The sequence below is a fragment of the Bos javanicus genome, chromosome 1 (assembly GCF_032452875.1).
Source record: "Bos javanicus breed banteng chromosome 1, ARS-OSU_banteng_1.0, whole genome shotgun sequence".
NCBI lineage: Eukaryota > Metazoa > Chordata > Mammalia > Artiodactyla > Bovidae > Bos > Bos javanicus.
In genome coordinates this window covers 57,085,996-57,107,629 of record NC_083868.1, presented here as the reverse complement: position 1 = coordinate 57,107,629, position 21,634 = coordinate 57,085,996, and the positions used below count along the sequence as shown (strand labels likewise).

The window sequence follows — 21,634 nt, the reverse complement described above, 5'->3', positions numbered from 1 at the left end:
TAAACATTTTACTTGTTTATTTGTTTGTCACCAGGAGTACGTCAAGGCTGTATATCGTCTCCCTGCTTATTTAACTTATATGTAGAGTACATCATGAGAAACGCTGGACTGGAAGAAATACAAGCTGGAATCAAGATTGCCGGGAGAAATATCAATAACCTCAGATATGCAGATGACACCACTCTTATGGCAGAAAGTGAAGAGGAACTCAAAAGCTTCTTGATGAAAGTGAAAGAGGAGAGTGAAAAAGTTGGCTTAAAGTTCAACATTCAGAAGACGAAGATCATGGCATCCGGTCCCATCACTTCATGGGAAATAGATGGGGAAACAGTGTCAGACTTTATTGTTTTGGGCTCCAAAATCACTGCAGATGGTGACTGCAGCCATGAAATTAAAAGGTGCTTACTCCTTGGAAGGAAAGTTATGACCAACCTAGATAGCATATTCAAAAGCAGAGACATTACTTTGCCAACAAAGGTCCGTCTAGTCAAGGCTATGGTTTTTCCTGTGGTCATGTATGGATGTGAGAGTTGGACTGTGAACAAGGTTGAGCACCGAAGAATTGATGCTTTTGAACTGTGGTGTTGGAGAAGACTCTTGAGAGTCCCTTGGACTGCAAGGAGATCCAACCAGTCCATTCTGAAGGAGATCAGCCCTGGGATTTCTTTGGAAGGAATGATGCTAAAGCTGAAACTCCAGTACTTTGGCCACCTCATGTGAAGAGTTGACTCACTGGAAAAGACTCTGATGCTGGGAGGGATTGGGGACAGGAGGAGAAGGGGACGACAGAGGATGAGATGGCTGGATGGCATCACTGACTGGATGGACGTGAGTCTGAGTGAACTCCGGGAGTTGGTGATGGACAGGGAGGCCTGGCGTGCTGAGATTCATGGGGTTGCAAAGAGTCGGACACGACTGAGCGACTGATCTGAACTGACTCCCTCTACTTTATAGTGAATTCCATGAGAGCAGAGCTTGTGTGTGTGTGTGTGTGTGTGTGTGTGTCAGACTTCATGGATCCTAGTGTCTAGAATACTGCCTGACACATAGCAGGCATTTAATAACAACATGCTGAATGAATACAAACTAGACAGTTCTTGCTGCTTACATCCAATATCTACAGCTCATAGCTATTGCATGGTCTCACAAAAATTACTTCATATGCATATGCTGCAAGAGCAAAGGTGGCACCTTGCCCTATCTCCCTCTATATGAATATTAAGTTGAAGAAGGAAAAATAGGTAACAGACTGAGATTTTAAAAACAAACAGAGAAACAAACAAAAACCAGGAGCTCCCTGTCTAGCACTAGAAGAAGTTGTATGTATTTCATATAAATTTGCACTGATTTGTTTATACAATGAAATATATGTTTTTTGTTTGTTTTAATCACTAAATTGTGCCTGACTTTTTGCAACTCCATGGACTGTAGCCTTCCAGGCTCCTCTGTCCATTGGATTCCCCAGGCAAGAATACTGGAGTGGGTTGCCATTTCCTGCTTAATCCAATTTTTATTTTTTAAATTATCTTGCTGACAAAGTAATTAAAAGTTAATAATAAATGAGGTCTATCATAATAAAATAAGTTGTTTGATCCTGTAATAATGTCTTTGCATTTTTTAATCTGAGCCATCAGCGAAGCCCCTGGAATACTCGAGTGGGTAGTCATTCCCTTTTGCAGGGAATCTTCCCAATCCAGGGTCTCCCACATTGCAGGCAGATTCTTTACCATCTGAGCCTCCAGAGAAGCCTTTATTTTTTAATACAAACAAAATAAGAAACTGGATAAGTAAGCTCCAGGTTGCAAATGGCAGTTAATTTGTGGGAAACAAGTTGAAATTACAACAAACTTGCATGTTGTAGGTAAAATATTTTAATAAAGCTTAAATATTATAAAACTAACATTCTTTTCAATCATTTAAACAATCAGTATAATTAAATTCAGAGATAAATAGTTACTAAGAATAAGATAACAATATTTTTCCTAAGATAGTGGTAAAACTAGGCTACCTGAAATTTCCAGGTACACTTGCATTTCGGAGGATAGTAGCTTGGGTAATATGGACTTGAAATTTTCCCTTCAAAACCAGTGATTTCTTTGACCAACACTGTGTTTTCACATTCTGAAAAAAATATCCAGTAACACACAGTGATTTGCAGCAGTTGTGAAATTATGAGAAATAGATAGCATACATTTCTTTAACAATAAATACACATTTTCTTGATCAATAAATACTTATCTTTGAAATGTAAGCTACTTTTTAAAAAGAAATAGTACCCTAGGATATATAGCTATTATACTGTTCAAAGTCTACACTTTTTTTCAAATAATTTATTTTGGTTACAGATCTATAGGATGCTATTCCTTTCTTTAAAAAACATGGTTTAAATATATTTTTTCTTCCAGTTTTATTGAGCTATAATTAAAATATTAACCCTGTATATATATTTTGACATACAGCACTATAAATATATATTTCTAAAGCTCTGAGTTAATTTTGTTCAAATTAGTGTGTATTTGTTGTCAAGGGTATACCCAGTTTACATAACATGTTATACTCTTTAAGACAATCTAAATGTCTATTCTTACTGATACGGTCATCCCTCTGCTGGAATATAAGCTGTCTGAGAGCACTGATTTTTTTTATCTATTTCGCTTATTATTTTCCTAACACCTAAGTAGTTCCTGGCATACAACAGACATTCAATAAGTATATTTTGAGTGAAAAGACAAATTCCAGTACCATATTTCTGTTATAATTCTTTTTTTTAACCATTGGAGTTACAGATAACTTTCAAAGCAACAATATCTCAAATATCGAGTTCAATTTTGTTCAATAAATTAATTTTACATTTGGTTTTGTAAAAATTTATCAAAATGAGCCACTGTCCTAAAAAATCGATGAATCTGTAGCTCTCACCATCTATTTAAGCCAAATTCTCTTCCCTCCTTACCCTCATCTCCCATTCTGATCTTTCTGTTGATGTTCATAAAAAAGTCAGCAGAACATGACCTGTAAGATTTGAGCAGTTTCCAAGGCAACAAATGTTATAAAATCATGAGAGTTTCAGTGAGGGCTCTTTTCATTCTGTTCTGTTTGACTATTTCAACCCAAGTCAAAAAAAGAGGAATGAAGACAAAGGTCACTTTTTGCTCACTAGAAAACCTCTGGGTTTTACATCACAAGCACCTTCTAGGATAGCACTCATGTGCACGCATGCTAAGTCGCTTTGGTTGTGTCCGACTCTTTGCGACCCTATGGACTGTAGCCTGCCAGGCTCCTCTGTTCATGGGATTCTACAGGCAAGAACACTGGGACGGGCTGTGACGTCCTTCTGCAGGGGGCGTTCTCAGTGCAGGGATCAAACCCACATCTCTTCTGTCTCCTGCGTTGGCAGGCTGGTTCTTTAGCACTAGCACCACCTGGAAGCCTGGCACTCATGTGCATTACTGTAAATGGGAATTTACAAAAGAAGGTGCTAAAAGAATGTGCTCTGCTGAGCCACTGTCCCTCAGCTCCAAACCCATCCCTCTCTGCTCTGCAAGGCTGGTCTGGCACTCTGCAAACTTCTCTCTTTTACCCCCTGATAGACTCTGCCAGAGGGCTTCCCAGGTGACACTAGTGGTAAGAATCCACTTGCCAATGCAGGAGACGTGAGAGATGAGGGTTCGATCCTTGGGTTGGGAAGATCCCCTAGAGAGGGCATGGCAACCCACTCCAGTATTCTTGCCTGGAGAATCCCATGGACATAAGAGACTAGAGGGCTACAGCCCATAGAGTTGCAGAGAGTCGGACACGACTGAAGCAATTTAGCAGGCACGTACACAGGCTCTGCCAGTAAGGGGTGCTAAAGAGAGGCTAGAAATCTGGAGAGGAAGAACAAGACTTGTGCCTGTTTCTTATTTCTGGGAGTGTCACCCCAGCAATGCCGCTTCACCCCTGCAGGTTCTCTTCCTTCTTGTAGCAGAATTGAATACTGCTAGCAGTTTTCCCACTCCCACTTTATTGTGTCTCCCTCAAAGATACCAGCTCAGCTGTCTGGCACCCTCCCCTCAAAGGCCTGGGTCCCAAGTTAATGAACTTCCGAAATCATAGACATGAACACCAGCTAGGCAGGACCCCCTCCTCAGAGGCCTGAATTTCATTCCACAGACCCCCTCCTCCAAGTCCTAAACTGTAATCATTCCAATTGCTTTTATTTGTTCCTCCAAATCTACCAATAGTAGTTGCTTCCTACCATGTGTTAAATCTGTGATAACTTACAGTCTTTTTGTTTTCATGTTTTTATGGGATTTTTTTGTTTTTTGCCTTGTGAGATACCCATTTTCACACCTTTGCACTGAGCTAAGAGTTCTTTATATTAAATCCTCTCTGTTAGAATAACTAGTAAGATCTCCCTCTTCTGACTAGACCCTGACTCAGGATCCTGACTTAATGCAACTAGTATTACAACATAGCCTCAGGAGAGATATGACTGGAGTATCTTATCAAAACAAGTATTTCTCATAACTTATTTCAACTGGGAAAGACTTACTTTGCTCTGGGATGACTTCAAAATATGCCCGAATTCCTGATAGCCTCCATACCTGAGGAGACTTAAATGTCACCAACATGAGATTATTTGTGGAAACAAATGATTTTAATGTTCTTGCAGGTTCACAAATTCTGAAACCAGATAACAAAACAAAAGCACATAAATAATAGGTTGTTGAGGGTTGGACCTTCATTCGCCACTACTTCTGCACATTTCTTGGGCCCTCTGCACGATTCTCATGTCTTGGACTTTGCCAGCCAGGTCTTCATCAGTTAGTTGCCACAGGGCACTACAGATGGAGGGGAGCCGATCTAGGTACAGAAATTTTTGTCCAGTGACTATGGAAGAATTCTGGATGGCTGTCCCTGGACCCTCCTTGAGAGCAAACAAGGTATACCTGAAGGGTATTTAATGGCAAAATTCGTCAGCTCTTCACCAGGGAAAACTGGGCTCGAAACTTAGCTCCATCACTTAACTGAGCAATGAAGTAACTAATTCTTCATAAATGACAGTTTCACAACTCTGAAATGGTAGTAATAATAATGGTATACTCCTCATAGCATTGTGATGGGGATTAAATGAGATAATAACTAACTGTGTCTGGGAATAGTGGAAAGAAACCAATAACAATGATTGAGGGATAAGAATTAGTCACAAGTACTTTTCATTACAAATTTTTAGACACTGAATTTTTAACATGTTCATTCACCACCAAAATATGAAGAAATAACACTTACAAAAATATTATTCTATACATACATAAACATTATTAAAAATGATAAGATAATTTCTATGTCTCTTAGCACAATGAGTAAAAATAACAAATTCTTAATAAAGCCTAACTGACGTTACTATGTTATCAAACTATTAAGCAATCACAAAAAGATGCCTACTAGTAAGTCGAAAAAACTAATATATGTATATGTATATACGTGTAGAATAATGTACATGTATGAATGAAAAAATGTATGCAAAAATATAACATTTATTTTTTCTGGGTAATGGAAATGCAAAATAATTGACATTGTTTTCTCTGATTGACCTCACTTTCACATTGAACATTGTGTTATCTTTATAATTAGGAAAAAATTTATTTTTCTACAGCTATGTAATCATAATAGAATATTTATTCAAATGGGCTTCCCAGGTGGCTCTAGTGATAAAGAACCCACCTGCCAATGCAGGAGACATAGAGTTGTGGGTTGAATCCCTGGGTCAGGAAGATCCCCTGGAGGAGAGCATATTTAAACATTCTGTTGAAACAATGGTCTTCATTGTGATTGTAATGAAGTAATGTAATGTAAAATTAAGGTTCCCCACCCCCCAGAAATCTGTTATATATCAAAACTATTGACCGAAGTTCCCACTGTACTGATTTTGACTGTTGTATGCTATAAATGAAAAGAAACAGAGTCTGATAGGCTCTGGCTAATCCGTGGGGCACTAAGTCATGGGTCAACCTCTGACCTCATGAACATACACAAAAATGGTTAAAAAAAAAAAAATCCAAGGGCAACCCCGACATTGTAAAAGAGAGACGTTATAAAAACTCTTTTCACTTGCCAACTAGAGTGCCGGCATCATACCTGTACAAGATGGTGCTCCGGATTGGCAAGAGAGAGTCATAAATGGTCAGGGAGTCAGTGACACAGTTGTCGGCTTCAATCTGGACAGACTCTATCGAGAGTCGGATCAGATGGCCCACTATGGCCACCAGCTTGAAGTGGCACATCAGCCTCCCTGAGGTTGTTGAAATCTCCAGAGGGTAGCGGAGAGACAGATGATCTGCGTAGAAGTCCTGGGAGCAGCCTTTGTCTGCAGAGACAGCACTGGGTTTTGCTTTGTTTTGTTTTAGGAATGATTTTTCTAGAAATCTTTATAAAAAATAAACAAAAGAGCTCACATGGAGAACATCTGCTGCTTTTGCCAGCCTAGAATCCACTCTCATATCTTCTGATAACAGTGCCTAGATTTTACTTTGAGAAACCATCCTCTACATGGCTTCATTGGGGTTAAACTCACCCCTAGATCCAGAGGTGAGCACACAATCCAGACTGACCAATCAGAGCCAAAGAAGCAAAGAGGCGGCATATCAGCCAGTTTGAGACAATGAGACTCAGTGCCAGGACTTCTGCAGAAACTATCATGAAATATAGGTGAGATTTTCTTTTTTTCCATCATGGTTGCTAAACTGATAAATTATAAGCTTGGATCTGCTAGTGGCCATTTACGCCACCACACTGGAAGAACCACTTGATAAAGCCTCAACAGAAGAAAGCAAGAATGCAGAGTCCTGATGACATTTTATCTTAGAACCTGGACCCAACCATGCCTGCAGCCAACATACTCCATGTATGTCCCAGTTATATGAGTCAATCAAGTTTCTTTCATGCTTAACCTAGTTTGAATATCCATCTGTCACTTGCAACTGAAAGAACACTAACAAATACCACTGAACAGGAAAGCTACAGCCAGAAAGGATGTAGATTTGTAGGCAGGGACATGGGTGGGGGGAGGAAGGGCAGGGAAGAAACCACAGATAGAACTTACTAGATCCTATGGTTGAAGAGTAATCTGACCGAAGACCAGCTGCAATGAAAAAGTACACAGAAAAAAAAAAACCTGTCAGTCCCAGAAATCAATTTGTCAGAATTTTGCTTAGTAAAAATATTTTCAGTCATTTAAAAGCAATCAGTGTATCTGAGATTTGCTTTAAAATAATCCTGTAAGGTAAAGGAGGTCATGTGGGTATTTAGAGATCAAATAGAACAGTAATGAGTTGATAGTTGTTGAAGCTGAATAAAGGGTGTAAGAGTTCATTAAACTATTCTCTTTACTTTTATGCTTCAAATCATCTGTAGTAACAAGTTTTAAACACTTTTTATGACAAAAAATACCCCAACAAAATATGAAAATAACTGCTTTTGCATCTGAAATAGTGTGTGTGGTACAGAATTTTCCACTAGACATTTTCCATTCATTCATTACTTATTCCAAATACTTTTCATCTACTTACTACATGCCCACATATCTATCTATCTAATTTAAATCAAAATAGAAAGGTGCATAAATTTGGGGTTAAACAATAATTAAACCACTTTTCTGTTAAGACAAGTGATGGAGTTTGCATTTTGACTGTGCTATGGAGCAGGCCATTTTGGAGCATTGGAACACACTATAGAACATAGACACAGTTCTGTCTGAACAAAGAAACAAGGAAAGTAAACCTCAGCAAAACTTTCCTTCTTCAGGACTTTGTCCCTTGGAGCCTCGGTTTGAAGATGCCTGAAGCCAAATTAAGTATAGAGAAGGGTTTGTTGTTTAGTCACTCAGTCCTATCCGACTCTTTTGCGACTCCATGGACTGTAGCCTGCCAGGCTCCTCTGTCCTTGGGATATTGCAGGCAAGAATACTGGAGCAGGTTGCCATTTCCTTCTCCAGGGGATCTTCCAGACCCAGAGATTGAAGCCATGTCTCCTGCATTGGCAGGCAAGTTCTTTACTACTGGGCCACGAGGGAAGCCCCATAGGGAAGGGTATCCTTTAATAAATTTAATTTCATAAATATATTTGACTCCAATTCTATTGTCTAATCATTGTATACAACATTTAGCAACTTTCTTTATCAATGTAGCTCCAGAGTCTTTAGCTAATCATGTTCCACTGAGATTGTGGAAAAGAATACAGTCATTCCTCAGTATCCACCAGGAACTGGATCCAAGACTATGCATCCCCATCCCCAAGGATGCCAAAATCCAAGGACACTCAAGTATAAAGTGTATAAAGTGGAATAGTATTTGCATTAAAATCCATGCACATCCTCCGGTATACTTCAGAACATCTCAAGATTATTTATAGTAGCTAATTCAACATAAATGCTGTGTAAATTTGCCAGCCGGCGGCAAATTCAAGTTTTGCTTTTTGGAACTTTCTGGATTTTTTTTTCTGAATATTTTCAACCCATGGTTGGTTGAATCCATGAATGCAGAGTCCGTGGATACAGAGGGAAGACTGTACTTCGTGACAACATTGATTACAATAAAACAGTATCAAGAGTACTGCTGGAAGGAGAGCTTGAAGGAGAATTACCCAATAATCACCATTTAATACCACAGAGTCCATGTCCACAGCCAGACCCTGCAGGCTCCCCACAGAGGTCCGGTTTATGATGCTCGTCTGGATGGAGTCCTTCAAGATGGCAGCCACACAGTCCTCACAGAAGATGTGGCCCTTGGCATGAGGCATGACAAATACAAGCCAAAAGTGGACAAGGAGGCCACCTTTGTTGTTACTGCTACAGTGAAAAGAGAAAGAAGTTCAGGGATATACCTCTTAGGAAGCAGACATTCACAAGGAGCCAGTGACCCAGCTGATAAATTCAAGGTGAAGCCAATGAGCACACCCTTCAATAAACATAACTTCCTTCTTTAGGAAGCCATTGACCACTTTTATGGGAATTTAGAAAGAAAAGTATCTTGATCTGTGTATTCTTGTGCTGGGTTCAAATCTAGAACCATTAGTATATTTTGCATCTCCATGGAGAATACACTGTTTCTATGGGTATCAATCAATGTTCACTGTCATTACAAATAACAACAGTTAGAATGCTTGATACCTCAGGAGCTTTAGACACAGTGTTAAACCTGCTTCATCCCATTAATCCTGTGAGGAAGGTCCTATTACTCTTCCAAATTTACACATGAAGAAATGAGGGTCAACTCGAAATCATACAGCTGCTGAGTAACAAATCTAGAATTCAAGCCTAACTTGGTTTTCAGGTAGCTGCTCCTGCTTCAGTTTGCTCTTGGAGCAGAATCTCCGAAGACATAAATATTGTCATGTTTTATGAAAAAAAACATAAGATAGTGTTCTACCACACATATTTTGGGAAATGGAAAGTGAAGGAAAGGAAACAAATTGCTTTACTACAAGACTTTCTTAGTGCCTTTAATCTGCCAAAATGAATTGTGAATCTCTGTAGATATAGCAGAAGTGGGGGAAGGCAAGATACAGTACACAGCACACAAATTTTCCTAAAAACCATTTGAACATGGGATGCTTTTTTCTCAGAAGATTTCTAGCAACTAGTTTTTTACTGAACATATTTTGAAATGCATCGATCAGTGTTTTATTTTTGCCTTCACCTAATACTAGTGGACATGTTTATGGCCATTTTGCCTAGCAGCATTAGTACAGAGGTCCAGGTTAATTCCTGGTGTTTGTGTTTGTTCAGTCTCTCAGTCGTGTTTGACTCTTTGTGACTCCATGGGCTTTAGCCCACCAGGCTCCCCTGTCCATGGGATTTTCCCAGCAAAAATACTGGAATGGGTTGCCATTTCCTTCTCCAGGGGAGTTCCTGGTGAGTTTTGGTAAATGAACAGAAAAACTCAGCATGACAAAGATCTGGGTCATAATTGTGCTAAAAGGGTATTAACCCACAACTATCCCCAAGAAGTTACTTGAAAATGATGTTATTACAGCCCTTCCACACTGTTGTGAGGAATTTACAGCAGTGAATGTAGAAGTCCCAAAGCAAGGGACTTTCCATACCTGACATCTGCAACTACAGACTGCTTGTAAAATTTGGAGAAGGCAGATGTTGTGTAAACCAGGTTTATCTGCAAAAGAAGAACAAAGGTATCTGAAGTCTTTCAAACTTGGCTTCCATGCACAGTACCCAGCGTTCTATAGGTCCAAGCTTTGACAGTTAGCAAGGAGAAAAGCCAGGCTCAAACTAAAGGCTTCTAATGCCAAACTCAGGCATTATTCTTTGGATTAAAATAATTTATTACTTCCTGTATCAGAGTTACTGTCATTCTGCTGTTGGTGAAAATTAATCAGTTACCTTTATTCATTTATTGCTGTATTTAGATACCCTAATCAAGCTTAACTTCAGAACTATGCTACTCCAATAGTAAATTTTCCCCACAATAAGTAAAATTCCTTTAAGCACATTTTCAAAGTATTTGACTCGATCTCTTCAATCACTGTACACCGTGGAAAATGTACATTCTCAAGGACATATTCCTAAATTAGCCACTAGAGGGCGAGTAATACCCACGGTAGGGTCTTAAATCTCCCTTCAGAACTCTCCAGTCTCCAGAAATTTTTTTTTTTTTTTTAACACCATAAATGGATCTCAAAAAGAGAGCTACTTCAATCAACTGACATGGTGTGCCCTTACTTAGCATTTCTAAAACCAGTTTCTTCTACCAAGTCTTCCCCTGTATTCCCCTTCCTGCTGCTGCTGCTGCTAAGTCCTTCAGTCGTGTCTGACTCTGTGCGACCCCATAAAAGGTAATCCACCAGGTTCCTCCATCCCTGGGATTCACCAGGCAAGAACACTGGAGTGGGTTCCCCTTCCTTAGTTCAGTTCAGTTGCTCAGTCGTGTCCGACTCTTTGCGACCCCATGAATCGCAGCACTCCAGGCCTCCCTGTCCATCATCAACTCCCAAAGTTCACTCAGACTCATGTCCATCGAATCGGTGATGCCATCCAGCCATGTCATCCTCTGTCGTCCCCTTCTCCTCCTGCCCCCAATCCCTCCCAGCATCAGAGTCTTTTCCAGTGAGTCAACTCTTTGCATGAGGTGGCCAAAATACTGGAGTTTCAGCTTCAGCATCAGTCCTTCCAATGATCAACCAGGACTGATCTCCTTTAGGATGGACTGGTTGGATCTCCTTGCAGTCAACGGGACCTTCTCCAACACCACATTTCAAAAGCATCAATTCTTTGGTGCTCAGCTTTCTTCACAGTCCAACTCTCACATCCATACATGACCACTGGAAAAACCATAGCCTTGACTACACGGACCTTTATTGGCAAAGTAATGTCTCTGCTTTTCAATATACTATCTAGGTTGGTCATAACTTTCCTTCCAAGGAGTAAGTGTCTTTTAATTTCATGGCTGCAGTCACCATCTGTAGTGATTTTGGAGCCCAGAAAAATAAAGTCTGACACTGTTTCCACTGTTTCCCCATCTATTTCCCATGAAGTGATGGGACCAGATGCCATGATCTTCGTTTTCTGAACGTTGAGCTTTAAACCCACTTTTTCACTCTCCTCTTTCACTTTCATCAAGAGGCTTTTTAGTTCCTCTTCACTTTCTGCCATAAGGGTGGTATCATCTGCATATCTGAGGTTATTGATATTTCTCCCGGCAATCTTGATTCCAGCTTGTGCTTCTTCCAGCCCAGCGTTTCTCATGATGTACTCTGCATAGAAGTTAAATAAGCAGGGTGACAATGTACAGCCTTGACGTACTTCTTTTCCTATTTGGAACCAGTCTGTTGTTCCATGTCCAATTCTAACTGTTGCTTCCTGACCTGCATATAGGTTTCTCAAGAGGCAGGTCAGGTGGTCTGGTATTCCCATTTCTTTCAGAATTTTCCACAGTTTATTGTGATCCACACAGTCAAAGGCTTTGACATAGTCCATAAAGCAGAAATAGATGTTTTTCTGGGACTCTCTTGCTTTTTCGATGATCCAGTCGATGTTGGCAATTTGATCTCTGGTTCCTCTGCTTTTTCTAAAACCAGCTTGAACATCTGGAAGTTCACAGTTCACATACTGCTGAAGCCTGGCTTGGAGAATTTTGAGCATTACTAGCATGTGAGATGAGTGCAACTGTGTGGTAGTTTGAGCATTCTTACATAGTAGATACATAGTAGCAAAATCACCTACCTAACCTACCAGAGCCTCTTTATGAAGGTGAGAGGAGAGTGGAAAAGCTGGCTTAAAACTCAACTTTTAAAAAACTAAGTTCATGGCATCTGGTCCCATTACTTCATGGCAAGTAGATGGGGAAACAATGGAAACAGTAATGGATTTTATTTTCTTGGGCTCCAAAATCACTGAAGATGGTGACTGCAGCCATGAAATTAAAAGATACTTGTTCCTTGGAAGAAAAGCTATGACCAACCTAGACAGCATATTAAAAAGCAGAGACATTACTTTGCCAACAAAGGTCCATCTAGTCAATGTTATGGTTTTTCCAGTAGTCATGTATGGATGTGAGAGTTGGACCATAAAGAAGGCTGAGTGCTGAAGAATTGATACTTTTGAACTGTGGTGTTGGAGAAGACTCTTGAGAGTCTCTAGGACTGCAAGGAGATCAAACCAGTCAATACTGAAGGAAATCAATCCTGAATATTCATTGGTGGGACTGATGCTGAAACTGAAGCTCCAATACTTTGGCTACCTGATGTGAAGAGCCAATTCATTAGAAAAGACCCAGATGCTGGGAAAGGTTGAAGGCAGGAGGAGAAGGGGACAACAGAGGACAAAACAGTTGGATGGCACGACCCAGCCAATGGACGTGAGTTTGAACAAGCTCTGGAAGATGGTGATGGATAGGGAAGCCTGGAGTGCTGCAGTCCATGGGGTTGCAAAGAGTCAGACATGACTGAACAACAAATGGCCCATGAGAAAATCACAAAACTCCCAAAACCTTAGAAATAATACAGCATCATGGAAAAATATGATCCATGGAGTTTAAATTCACTATGCAACACAGAACATGTTACCTTGGCCTACTGAGCTTCCTTTCCCCTGCTGCCTTCTCTCTTTTTAATTCTGTAAAAAGGTGATAAAAATGCCTACTACTTTGGGTGGGATGATAAATAGTTATAGTTAAATGGGTTGAGCACAGTACTAACTATATAAACAGGGTCTACACAAAGCCAGCATTGAGTTTGCAGGAGGCCAGGGAAGGTTGCTTTGAGAAAGAGGTTTTTTGGATGGGTCATGAATGACGGGTGGAATTTCATTACCTAGAGGTTGGACAGAAAGGTTTAGGTCCAAAGTGAGTAACACGAGAAATCAGAGCCACCAGACATGTAAGTGCAACAATTATTCATAACCTGCAATGATTATTCATACCAAGCAAAGATTGCCTTATTTCACAAAGTTTCTGTGGGAGAAAGTGGTGAAAAATGAGACTGGGATGATCAGGGGACAGATTTAGAAAAGTGTTTGCCTGCCATTCTTCAGAATCAGTATGTTATCCTTATGCCAAAGGAGAAATGTTATTGTTGAAGGATCACTCCAGCGGTAGAGAGGAATGATTTTGGGTGGGGATAGAGGAATACTGCCTGGGGTTGGAAAAAATGTTAAGGAGATTTAAAAAGAATGCCTCCCTCTTTGGGCTAATTGGAGAGATAATTGATGTTTAGGAAAGGCCATGATAGATATTTTTCTGTTCGACCAGTTATACTTTTAGGAACTCAGCTAAGGAAGTAATCAGAGACACACAGCTTACCTGGTGGTTTTGTTATAACATTGTCTGTAACAGCAAAAATCAGAAACAACTTAAATATCTAATAAAAAGGGACTTGCCAACTTCAGAGCTATAAAAATTTATGTTTTTTTTCCCCAAAGACTATGTACTCACATAGAAACATGCAATATTAAGAAGAAAAAGTCAGATTGTAAAACTGAATATCTACTAATACTCCAGTTCTGTGCTATATCCTATGTCTGTGTGGTCGAAAGTCAAAAGAGGCTGTATCTCTGGAGATTGTATTAAAGGAGGTTTTATTTTTTAAACACTTTTTCTAAATTTTATAAATGTTTATAATAATACAAATTAGTTCTATAATAGGAAAAGTGGGTTTTTTTAAGAGAAGAGATGCCAGTGTATCAGTGTTGAAATAAATGTGTATGGATCACAGAATTAATCAGTATGCATGTAATTTCTGTACTAGAAGGCATTTTAAAGTTCACCTGATCCAATTACTTTATTTTATAGATAAGAAAAACTGAAGCTCAGGACGTCATTTCTTTTTATTTTCAGTAGAAAAAAAAGAAATAATTTTATAAAATAGCATTTTATCTTACAACCATGATGAGCTAAATCCCATGTTTTCCTGAGTTCTTCCTTCAGCCCCCATCCCTCCCCCACTGACCTCAGCTTTCCCAGCCTCTCCCAGCTCCCGCCATCACCTCACCACTTGCTGCACAGTGCGCGCCACTGACAGAAACTCCCTGGACTCCTTCTGTCGGTATTCAGGAAGAAACTCAATGTTGGTGATGCGAAACATCCCAGCAAAGTAAAAAGCATCTCTGCTTTCTGTCTTACCTGTAAGACAGGAGGGAAGGTGGTCAGGAGGCTTTCCCATCTGTGGGGTGGTAAGGCATGATCTATGTCTGTATCACCGTTCTAAAATGCTTTTATTTTAGACAGTTCTGTATTTTACTGGTCGTAGCCTGAGAAGCTCTAAATGTAGTTTACAACATCTCTTCCATCAGCAGTAATCATCATAGCCCTTTATATTCTAATCTTTCTATCATCTTCTGGCAAATGCTTAAGAATAAGAATTTAAGGTCACAGACTTCTTTGACTTTACATCTGTCCTGGAGTCACTAAATAAGGATTTTTGATAGCTCAGTTGGTAGAGTCCGCTTGCAATACAGGAGACCCTGATTCAATTCCTGGGTCGGGAAGATCCACTGGAGAAGGGATAGGCTACCCACTCCAGTATTCTTGGGCTTCCCTTGTGGCTCAGCTGGTAAAGAATCCATCTGCAATGCAGGAAACCTGGGTTCGATCCTTGGGTTGGGGAGATCCCCTGGAGAAGGGAAAAGCTACCCCCTCCAGTATTCTGGCCTGGAAAATTACATAGACTGTTTAGTCCATGAGGTCACAAAGAGCCCAACAGGACTGAGCAACTCTCACTTTCAGAGTCACTAAGGGGCCAGAAACATAGAGCATAAACAATGTTCACAAGTCTCGCATCTGTGGCAGGTGAGGAGGTAAGAAATGTACACTGCCAAGCTCTGGAGTGTCATGAGCACAGTGGGTGAAGAGGGAAGGACTCCCCCAGCTGACCTCCACTCAGCCCCAAGTCTCTCATCCCCTTTCTGACTTTTGTGGATGATGCCCCGGGTGCTGGGCCGATCTCTAGCTCTGAGAAATGCATGGAGAGCTTATTCACAAAGTGTGGTCCTCAGTCCAGTGTCAGATAACTCCTGCTCAAAGATTCTGTCCAAGGAGGACCACGGGACTGGGTATCATTTGGGCCAGAAACTGCTGCCAAGACAGACAAGGATATTGCCATGTTTGAGATGCCTTCAGGTCCCTGAGAATAGCCTAGGGAGATGAGGGACTCTCTTTTCAAATGTTCCTTTTTGTTACAAGGTTTTATTGCTATGAGGCATCACCCCCAGGCTCTCATGGCCATGGTATATTTCTTTCCTGAGACACATGTTCCATGGTATCAGAACTTCTATCTGCATTTCTGCCTTTCTAAATGAACAGTAAATTTTTTTGTCCCTCAGCCCCTAACATAGGGTAGTGAGTGCCTGACTTAGATTTCAAGCCCAATAAATGTTGGTGGGAAGGAAGGGAAGAGAAAAAGAAATAGTCTCTCTTAGTACAATGCCCAGCACCTGGAAATGCTAAATAAGTGATGGCTGAATTAAAAGAAGGTGCAACCAGGATTTCCTTGGTGGTCCAGTGGTTAAGAATCTGCCTTGCAATGCAGAGGACACAGGTTCAATCCCTGGTCAGGGAACTAGAATTCCACGTGCCCATGTGCCACAACCACTGAGCCAGCACACCACAAGTGGAGAGTCTGTGTGCCACAACGGAAGGTCTGGAATGATGCAACAAAGATCACCATGCATGCCACAGCTGAGACCAGACACAGCGGAACAAATATTAAAAGGAAAAAATAAAAGAAGGCGCAACCTGTGTGAAGGTGGGGGGCCACCTCCCTGTGTGATCCATTCAGGGGTCACGTTAGCCATGTGGTGAGGTTGTGGAGGGTGGGAGAGGGGCCAGAGACCTGAGCTCCTGTCCTAAATTTATTCTTTCAAGTTATGAAGCTGAGCCTCCTAAAACTGAATTCCTCTGCCAAGTTTAGGACTAACCTTTCTGCCCCAAACTCTCTTCCTTTTCTTGTCCTACAACTGTTCACCTCAAGGAAAAGAGGGAACTGAAACAGAGAAGGACCCTGTGGGACCCTCTTGGGTATAGAAGCCTTTCTGTTTTCCCCATTTCTTTTTTGTAGGAAAAAGGATTCATCCTCCCAGACCTTCCCTGAGTTACAAAAGGTAGATTCAAATAGTTACCAGTTAGAAATGAAGGAATGCAGAAATAAAGGAAATGTGGTCATGAAACAAATAGTTCAGTGATAAAGCAGAGACCTAGTTCCTCCTCAAGGGATACACATCATGTCGGGGGAGTGTGTAATTTCCTCAGTTCTGTTTCGTCACAACAAAAATTTGAAGTGGCAGACTGGCGTTACAGCCCTCGGACAGGCCAGTGTCACAGCCCTCGGATGGGCCAGTGTCACAGCTCAGTTTTATTAGAAAATAAAGGAAAATACATCCTCGAGGCATGAGGGCTTGCCGACCCAAAAGACACAAAGAGAAGAGACAGAGACAGAGAGAGAGCCCTGGCCCTTTGGCTCCTCTTTTTATACGTTTTTTTCTCCTCCCCCTGGACTTGCCCTATCTAAATTGGGCTAGCCAGGAGTGCTGTTTGCTCTACCTGAGGTCCTCACTCTGGTCCTCAGACCTTCCTTTGTTCTATTTTCGAGGGCTTTTCCTTTCCTTGTCTTTTAGCCACTGCCATTCTGGACTCCTTTTTCCTATTCTTACTGCCTAACAATCACAATCTGGTCTACATCTTTGAGTTCTTCTATAGGAACTGATAGGAATTAAGGCCCCCAAACAGGTGGAAAATGGTGAATTCAGGCTGAGCACAAACATGTGGACTCCAGACTGGCTTGAACCAGAAGGCTGAGATTGAAACAGATTGAACCAGAAGGTTGAGATTTCTCACATGCCATCCTGTTATCTCACCACCAACCATCAGAAGAAAGTCACACACCCCTCAGCCCACATTCACAAAATTTTCCTTTAAAAACTTTTCCTTGAAGACCATCAGGGAGTTAGCATCTTTTGAGCATGAGCTGCCCATTCTCTTTGCTTGGCTCATAAAATAAACCTTTCTTGCTCCAAATTCTGACATTGCAATTTGCTTGGCTTCACTGTGAGTTGGGCACATGAACTTGGGTTCAACAACAGTTATGTAACCTTGGACACACCGCTTTGCCTCATTAAGCCTCTTGTATAAAGAAACATTTGTTTCTGTCTCTGATTTTACCCAGAAAGTCATCCTTAGGTGTTTCTTTTTTTTTTTCTGTTGCAGATTCTTAAAATTTAAATGAAAGCTCTGACCACCTGGAAGCTCACACACATCCGTCTTCTATCCGTAGGTATTCGAGGGATAAACAATGCAAGAGAGTTCAGTTTAGCCAGCTTACATTTATCTAACTCTTCTGCTCAGGTCAACATACAATCCCTGCTTGTGAAACTGAGCAGGACCCTGTGGGGCCCTCCTAGGCACAAAAGCCTTTCTGTGTTCCCTGTTTTCTTATTCATAAAAAATCAGGGAAGTAAAGGAATGCAGAAACAAAGGAACAATCAAGAAACTATAGTCCAGGATCCTGGTTCTTCTGCAGGAGCCACCCATACAGATGGAGGATGGTAACTTCAGGCTAAGCACAATAATCCTTAAATACCCCCCTGTTAGCTAACCAACCAATTAGAAGATAGTTGTATACCCCGCAGTCCTCACTCCAGATTTTACCTGTAATAACTTCTCCCTGCAAACCATCAGGGAGTTTAGAGCATAAGTCACCCATTCTCCTTGCTGAGCCCTGCAATAAACCTTTCTCTGCTCCAACGTCCAATATTATGGTTTATTTGGCCTCACGGTGCATTGGGCAAGCTTGCATTCAACAACAAATGGTATTCCAGATAAGCTGTCTACCTCATTTCTGTTAAAAAAAAAAAATCACATGGAAATTTCCTGTTGCTTCAGTGGTTAGGACTACATGCTCTCACTGCTAATGGACAGAGTTTGGACTCTGGAAATAAAATCTCACAAGCCTCAAGGTGCATCCAAAAACAAAAAACAAAACACAAGCCCCAAATGGAGTCTTTTGCCCCCATGATTGCAAATTAAGACTTAATTGCAGAACTTCTCTAGGGGTGCAGTGGATAAGAATCTGACTGACAGTGCAGGGGACACAGGCTTGATCCCTGGTCTGGGAAGATGCCACATGCCCTGCCCATGCACCACAACTACTAAAGCCCATGCACCCTGGAGCCTGTGCTCTGCAGCGATGAGAAACCACCACAATGAGAAGCCCCTTTCCCCCACGCACAAGAGAAAGCCTGCACAAAGGAACAAAGACCCAGCACAACCAAAAAATAAATTAAAAATAATAAATAAATAAAATTCTAAAGAAAAAGACTTAATTGCAGTTTCACTCTCTCCCGGGAATGTGACTTTTAAACAGACAATTTGAAATTTCCTGATCAATACTAGAGAGGCAAACTTTATGATAAAGACCCCTGCTCCCCCAAGATCTGAGGGCCTACCCAGAAACAATCCTGTCTTTTCTTCTGCTAATAGCTTCCTTGCCCCACCCTCCTTCTACCTATAAAAGCTTCCATTTTGTTCATCAGCTCCAAGGTTTTTATTTACTATTAAATAAAATAGTATTTATTGATTTATTTGCTATTATTTACTTTTTCTTGCTGCTGCTGCTGCTAAGTCGCTTCAGTCGTGTCCGACTTTGTGCAACCCCATAGACGGCAGCCCACCAGGCTCCCCTGTCCCTGGGATTCTCCAGGCAAGAACACTGGAGTGGGTTGCCATTTCCTTCTCCAATGCATGAAAGTGAAAAGTGAAAGTGAAGTCGCTCAGTTGTGTCCAACTCTTTGGGACCTCATGGACTGTAGCCCACCAGGCTCCTCTGTCCATGGGATTTCTTGCTAGTATTTACCATTTACTATTTTATTAACTATTAATAGATGGGATGCTATGATTCATGAGCAACTGCATAAAGCCAGTTATATCACTAGATTTACTTGGTTGAATTTTTGTTTTTTAATATTTTTCAAGGCCACCCTCCATGCTCAAATTTCATGTTATCAAAACTAACCTCTGTTGTTTGTGAAACAATTCTCTTATTCATACCTGTTTTCCTTTCCTCATACTAGCCTGTCTTTCTGAAATGCCCTTCTCTGATGTTTAGACAACAAACAAATTACCTCATCATAGTGACATCCCAAAACTTTATAGGAATGTGCTGCTGCTGCTGCTAAGTCACTTCAGTCATGTCCGACTCTGTGCGACCCCATAGACGGCAGCCCACCAGGCTCCCCCGTCCCTGGGATTCCTCTGGGCAAGAACACTGGAGTGGGTTGCCATTGCCTTCTCCAATGCATGCAAGCGAAAAGTGAAAGTGAAGTCGCTCAGTTGTGTCCGACTCTTAGGCAATGCAAATACATCAGTTTAGGGCTGGCAGAGAACTGATGGGAACTAAGTTGGTTTGCTCTGGGATGGGGCTGTGTGTCTTTTGTGTTTGTCTTAACTGCTCATTGACTTGACTGCCTCAGCTAGTCTGTAAAGACAGATTCTTTCCTGTCTACCACTCTGTTCCATGACTTTTACAGGGTCCAGCTCATAGTGGGCACTCCCAAGTTGTGTCAAATGAATTTTCAGAAGCCACTTCATGAAGCCTTATCTAGACTCGATCCCTGAACAGGTTGTTCAATGCCTCCCTTCTGTGATGGCAAAGTAATTGCTTAAGGGAAAAAAAAAAGTCAATCCTCACTCCCTCTCCAGCACTGAGCTGTGAGTTTTTTGAAAGTAGAAAATGCATCTCTGAGCTTTTTAAAAGTAGGAGATGCATCTTGGTGTGCCTGATATCTTACGTCATGCCACAAAAATCATAGGGATCAATTTCTATATATAATTGACCTGAACTGCTCAAGAATATTCATTAATTCTTTGCCTATAATCTAGTTTTCCAATCAAATTTTAATATCCTTGAGAGTATCTTGCATTAAATATAATAATGTGTAGGGTGGGAAGTCCAGCATAAATCAATAAATGCTGTAGTTACTGAGCTGCTTGGGTAACTACTCTCTAAGGAAGAACTTAGTTATTACTCCCATCCAAAACCATCAGTAAGATTGACAAAAACATAATCAACTGGATAAACAACATAAAAACAAAGAAGAGAAAGGTGCATTAGTAAACTGAAGTGCAGGGAGCTGGAAGCATGAAGTTGCCTAGCAACAGGCCTGAGTGGGTGGATGAGGAGATAAAACAGCTTAGCATTCCATTCATTTTTCACAGCTAAAGATGCGTTACATTTCTGAACCAGTCAAAAGCTCCCAAGCATTTTCCTCAGTTTTCTCATTCTGGCATCTCTGCTCCTCTGGGAAGAAAGCAGTGGTGGTAAAATAAGAAATGGGAAAGACAATTCTGGCTTCTTCCTTAAAACCTCAACAGTTTTGAAAATGGCTTTCAGTCTGAGAAGTAAGAAAATTCTATCAGTAACACCCAGGGGCAGATGGGACCCGCACTGCCAATAGAGCCCTCAGGGCAAGCCCTAACACCAAAGGTACCAGGGATTTCAACTCACCGATGTAGAGCCACAACAGCGTCCAGGCTATGACTGCTAGGATGAATAAAAATACTGTGAAGAGAATGATTTTGTTTTGGATGTTCCAAAAGGGAGCTTTCTTCTTGAGTTGCTTCTTGGGTTTGGCTCTGGCAATGGGTTTTCTTGGTGGTCGTCTCCCTGGCAACTTCCCTGGGGCATTGACCACCTGAACTGAGATATTGGATATCTTCAAAAGAATGAAAGATGTGTTAACAATTAGAAGTAGTCTAGGGCTTAAATACAACCACTCAGTCAGGAGAAAATTAGTGCTAAAAGGTCTGCATAAATCAAATGATTTACACAAGCAACTACTTGCACTGAATCACACAATTAAGACCAATCAGAAAAAAAAAAAAAACAGACAGTATATGAAATCCAGTGAAATTGTATCCAGGTTCTCCCCTCAACTCTCCAACTCTGCTAAATAGATGTTAGAGAGGATAGACCTGAATTTTATGTAGTGAAGACTAGAGGACCTAAAGGGCAGACAGTTAGGATTCTATGTGGGTTGATTCATGAGTCCACATCTCTGGGGATGTGTGTGTTTGCAATATATATAGTTTTCCTCCCACAATCAGTGTCTTCTAGGCTGAGGCAGGATTGACAGTAAGAATAGAAGTGAGTTCCT

General features: G+C 41.0%; 1 protein-coding gene across 1 annotated transcript in view; it reads right to left on the bottom strand.

The window, feature by feature from the left end:
* Positions 1-14,612, bottom strand: part of TMPRSS7 (transmembrane serine protease 7) — a 40,503-nt gene extending 25,891 nt beyond the window's left edge. The window contains exons 1-7 of the mRNA XM_061391482.1: positions 14,482-14,612; positions 10,084-10,151; positions 8,634-8,827; positions 7,085-7,123; positions 6,121-6,349; positions 4,535-4,665; positions 2,009-2,121 (exon numbers count right to left, since the gene is read on the bottom strand). Coding sequence (XP_061247466.1) covers positions 2,009-2,121; positions 4,535-4,665; positions 6,121-6,349; positions 7,085-7,123; positions 8,634-8,827; positions 10,084-10,151; positions 14,482-14,574 — 867 coding nt within the window. The 5' untranslated portion in view covers positions 14,575-14,612. The remainder of the gene's footprint in view (positions 1-2,008; positions 2,122-4,534; positions 4,666-6,120; positions 6,350-7,084; positions 7,124-8,633; positions 8,828-10,083; positions 10,152-14,481) is intronic.
* Positions 14,613-21,634: the final 7,022 nt, after the last annotated feature.